The sequence below is a fragment of the Alligator sinensis genome, unplaced genomic scaffold (assembly GCF_000455745.1).
Source record: "Alligator sinensis unplaced genomic scaffold, ASM45574v1 scaffold1389_1, whole genome shotgun sequence".
NCBI lineage: Eukaryota > Metazoa > Chordata > Crocodylia > Alligatoridae > Alligator > Alligator sinensis.
In genome coordinates this window covers 254,706-259,702 of record NW_005843026.1, presented here as the reverse complement: position 1 = coordinate 259,702, position 4,997 = coordinate 254,706, and the positions used below count along the sequence as shown (strand labels likewise).

General features: G+C 54.2%; 1 protein-coding gene across 1 annotated transcript in view; it reads left to right on the top strand.

Annotated features, from left to right (window-relative positions):
- The first annotated feature begins 52 nt into the window (after nucleotides 1-52).
- LOC102380056 (forkhead box protein J1-B-like) overlaps nucleotides 53-4,997 on the top strand; it is a 10,551-nt gene continuing 5,606 nt past the window's right edge. The window contains exons 1-3 of the mRNA XM_006036830.3: nucleotides 53-1,057; nucleotides 1,158-1,253; nucleotides 1,805-2,362. Coding sequence (XP_006036892.1) covers nucleotides 1,052-1,057; nucleotides 1,158-1,253; nucleotides 1,805-2,362 — 660 coding nt within the window. The 5' untranslated portion in view covers nucleotides 53-1,051. The remainder of the gene's footprint in view (nucleotides 1,058-1,157; nucleotides 1,254-1,804; nucleotides 2,363-4,997) is intronic.

Genomic DNA, 4,997 nt, shown 5'->3' with positions numbered 1-4,997 from the left:
GTGCCCTGCCCTGCCCTGCCCTGCCCTGCCGCCGCACGGGAGCCGCCGGGGGAGCGGGCAGTGGAGAGCGGAGCAGCGCCAAGCACCAGCCCTGGCTTCACTCCGGGCAGCACAGCCGGGCCGGTCTGCTGGTTCCCGTCGCGGAGCCGCTGCCTGCCCTGCGGAGGGAGCATTGCACCTCGGCTCCCTGCCCTCCGTGCCGGCCCCTCCTGTGAGAGCGAGCAGGTCTTGGCAGAGCTGCCGGTGCTGGTGTCTCGGGGAAAGCTCCCCTCAAGGGGAGGGCGAGGAACAGCAGCGGTATTGTTGGGTTGGAGTGCTTATCTGGGCTGGGGGAGCCTGGGTCAGGACTGGATCAGGCAGTGAGGACTTGTTGGCCTGGCTCTCCCTCAACTCCAGCAAGTGCCTCACCCCCCTCAGGGCTGTTCTGGGCTGATTGCCTTGCTCTTGCCAACAAAAGCACTTTGACCAATTTCAGTTCCATCCTGGCACAGAATCAAAGCAGGAACGGGCACCACCTTTTTTTCCCAAACCAACCTCTGGTTTCTGCCAGCCCATCCTGACGCTGCCTCCCCACCCTGCCTCAGTAATTCCTGACTGCTGCCCAGGAAAACGCAGCCTCAAAGGGTGGTGGGCTGAAGTGTGCAGAGCAGCACCGAGCAGGGCTCTATTTTAGATGCAGCAGGCTAGAAGTGTGAGCCTTGGAGCTGCCTGGCTGCCAGCAGCTGTGCAGAGCAGCCCAGGAGACCTTCAGCTAAAGTCAGGAATAACCAGAGAAATGGCAGTCTAGTTACCCCCTGCTCTGAGCCATGGAGTCCCAGGCTGCTTGGGGAAGGGACCAGCTCTCTGCTGTGCTGTACTGACACCCCTGCAGGCAGCCCAATGCTGATGAGTGATGGGATGTGTGGTTCTCTAGGCTCTTTTTGAAGGCACTGCTGCTGTTCCAGTATCCAGCTGTCCATGTATCTGGCTTGCCCTGGGCTGACCACCCTGGGCCGTATTGTGTTGCATTGTTTGTGCGGCAGAGCGATCACTCTAGCCATGCACTACCTTAATGAAGGTAAATATGAACCCTTTCTTGCTAGCACCTGTATGCCTGCTGTAACAGGATAACAGGTCCCTGGAGGCTTTCTCACTACCTTTGTTTTCCAAATACACAGGCAGACTGCGAATCCCCTGTGGACAGAACAGGGGACACCGTTGTAACCAAATCTGGCTGCCTGTGGATTTTGTTTTGTGCTCAGGAGCTGCAGGAGGCAAGTCCTCAGCCTTTGTCTCAGTGGTGTCTGTCCTACACATGGGGGGTAGGCATTGCTCAGTGGATAGAGCAGGATGACCGGGGAACTGGCATTTCTCACTCCTGTCCATGGCCTTCCCTGCAGGGTCCTGGGAAGTTCTGTGCCCTTACTGCCTCAGTTTCCCCATGTCCAAATGCAGAGCCATAAAATTAGCATTGGTTGGAAGCTGACAGCCTGAATGGAAGGTGCCCGTTGCTGTGTCAGATTCCCCCCGGGGAAAGAGCCACAGACCCAGTGGTCACTGGCCCAACCACTCCTGAAAGCCTTGCATAACCAAATGAGAGAAATATTTCTCCCTGGGGAAAAGTCTGTGCTTCACTTCAGGCTCCAATACGTTTCCAGAAGAGACTGTTGGTTCCTTGCATCCCATGCCCTCTGTCCTTCCCCTCCCTGAGCTGTCCTTCCCTGGGGCAGGTCTCCTGAGCTCTGCTAAGGGGCCTGAATCTGTATGGTGCAAGGTACAATGAAGTTCAGTCCTGTAGCTGATCTGCCTCTCCTCTGCCTCCCAGAGGGTAGAGGGACTGTGCTGGAGGAGAATGCCCATTCTCGCCTCGCCCGAGATTGCCACCAGGTTCAAGGAGAAGTGGCTGCAACTACACCCTGAGGACCAGGACAATGTCAGTGGGGCTGTGACACTAGATGACAGCCTCACCAGCCTGCAGTGGCTCCAGAACTTCTCCATCCTCAGCACCGGCCCTGAGACACTGCCAGCCCTGGGCCACCATCTCCACCAGCCTTGTGGGAAGTCTTTCCAAAATGCTGAAGCCCCTGCCAGCCCCCCAGCAGGAGACACTGCAGCCAAGGGGATGCCCCCAAGCCTGGGCCAACCCACCTCTGCAGCCACCTCCCCTGGCACTGGCCAGCTGCTACCCCTCACCAGACTTCCCCTTGGTGCCCTAGAGATCGATTACAAGAACAACTCCACAGTGAAGCCTCCTTACTCCTATGCCACCCTCATCTGCATGGCCATGCAGGCCAGCAAGCAGGCCAAGATCACCCTGTCTGCCATCTACAATTGGATCATGGAGAACTTCTGCTACTACAAACATGCTGACCCCAGCTGGCAGGTGAGTTGGCAGCTTGAATAATTAATGCTCCTGGTGAGGCAATGCATAATGGGGGCTGCTGTCTGTCAGCAAAAGGACGTACTCATCAGGCTGATAAATGAGCTGCTGCATTTAATTCCCTTTGCCTTCAGTTATATCCCATAACACCTCTGTCCTGCATTATGAGGGGGTGGGGGATGGCAGGGAGGAAGCCTGTCGATCTGTTTTGCTTCTTGGAAGACATAAGCACTCTATTTAGATGCTTTGCTGGTTCTATAATGGCTTTCTGCAGGAGTGGTGAAAGCCTGAAATGTGCCTCCAAAATCTTCTTTTCTGTAGAAATCTACATGGTCTTTGTCATTCTGAGTGAAATACAGGGAGCTCTGTGGTGGGTCATGCTGGCTTTCTGAGCACATACAGCAAACCTACAGAGCAGTTTCCTGCTTATTCCCTACCTGGAGTCTTGCTGGCTGAACAGACTGGCTCCATGGTGATTCACTGCAGCATACTGAGGGGGTTTTAGGGGCCCCAATTTCTGTTCTTAGCTCTCTCCTACGAACACACTGGGATCCTGCAAACCAGAGGAGGAGCAGATTCCCCACCTCATGTGGCTTGTCTAGACTCAAGGCGAGATGGATCCCTTGCAGTAGGGCCAGCAGGAGGAGTCTGATTTGGTGGTGGTTCCCACAAGGCATTAGCTGGTACCTGAAGGTGCTATACATGAGTCAGGTTGGAGGATGTAACACTCCCCAGCAAACTCACTGAACTCCTACTCTACAGGCACTCCCTGCATCCCTAGGATTCCAAAATTGTCTGGAAGGTGACAGAAGACCATGAAATTGGCTTTAAAATCATGAGAAAGAGAACATAAGGAGGGCTGGGTTCTGGTCTCCCTCCTGGTGTCAGAGCCGTTAACGCCTGGTGTCAGTTCCTTTCCCATGAGGGCCATACATTTTAAATGAAAGCTGAGATTCTCATGTAGGTACGTGACTCCCAGAGCCCCCTGGTACAGTGGGCATTGGCAGAGCTGCACTCAGCACATCACCAACATGGCTCCATCTCCTAGGCAGTAAGGGGGCAGCACTACGGACACCTGGAACTGACATAAACCAAAGCCCAAACCATCAGCCTGTGGGGCCCTTTGCTCCTTTCCCTTATGTAAGCTGCCTGGCTAGTAGGGCTGTGCAAAATGGCAGCGCTCAGTTTTGAATTTTGTTTTGATTCGAAACAGCTGTTCTGCTCCGTTCCATCAAAACGGCGAAACTTTTGATGTTTCACCCATAGGATAGAATGGGGAAGGTCAAACCAGCCTATAACTTTGTCATTTCTGGCCTGATTTGGATGAAACTTGCAGGAATGGTAACCCCTTCTGAGGGCATGAAGCCTGCCGAGTTTCACGGAGATAGGTGCAGGGGGTTCAGAGAAACTGCACCCAAATTCTTGAAAGCAAAACTCATGTCACATGTATGTGTTAAGCCAGAGCGGGGTCAAAACTGCAGGCATGCTAGCCCCTGCTGAGGCCACGAAGCCTGCCAGCTTTCAAGGAGATAGGTGCAGGGGTTCTGGGGCCCTGCACCTCTGGCTGCTGACAGGCAAAACTCATGTCATGGGTGCTTGTGGAACTCTGTCTGTCTTGGGGCACGGGGTGGGGGGAAAGTACCGCAGGCCTGGCTTCTAGGCCCTGCTGCAGCCACAAAGCCTGCCAGCTGTCAAGGAGATCGGTGCAGGGGGTTTCTGAGGCCCTGTGCCCCTAGCTGATCACAGGCAAAACTCGTGACATGGGTGCTTGTGCAACTGCTGCCTCGCAGCAGGACTGAAGATCCCCCATCACTTGCCACCACAGACCTGGGGGTAATAATTGACCACAGTATGAACATGAGCCGGCGGTGCGATGCTATAGCCAGCAGGGCCAACAATATGTTGGCATGCATCAATTGATGCATCTCCAGCAAAACCATTGCGAAGAAGTGATTTTCCTGCTCTGCTCGGCTCTTCTCAGCACTGGTGAGATCGCAGCTGGAGTACTGGTCCAGTTCTGGGCTCCGCACCATAACAAGGATGTGGTGAAGCTTGAGAGAGTCCAAAGAAGGGCTACCCATATGATCAGAGACTTGCATGGCAAGCCATATGAGGAAAGGGTGAGGGAGCTGGGATTCTTCATCCTGAAGAAGAGAAGGTTGAGAAGGGACTTGGTAGCAGCTTACCGCTACATTAGAAGTGTACATCTAGGGCTCGGTAAACCAGGGCACCCTTGGGGGACTAGGAGTAATGGTCACAAACTCCTGGAAGATGGTTTTAGGCTTGTTTCAGGCTCAACATTAGGAAAAAACTACTTCACAACTAGGGTGTCCAGACTGAGAAATAAACTCCCTCCAGAGGTGGTGCAATCAGCTACCCTGGAAATCTTCAAGAGGGGATTAGACAGTCACCTTGCTGGGGTCACTTGACCCCCAGCTGTCTTTTCTGCTTGGTGCAGCAGGCTGGACCCGATGATCTTCCAGGGTTCCTTCCAGCCTTACAATATAGGAATCTATGAGTGGTTGGAGCCTAAGTCTTAGGAGATATGGCTTTGGAGCGATTCTTCCAGGCCCCAGAACCCCCCTGCACCTATCTCCTTGACAGCTGGCAGGCTTTGTGGCCACAGCAGGGCCTAGCA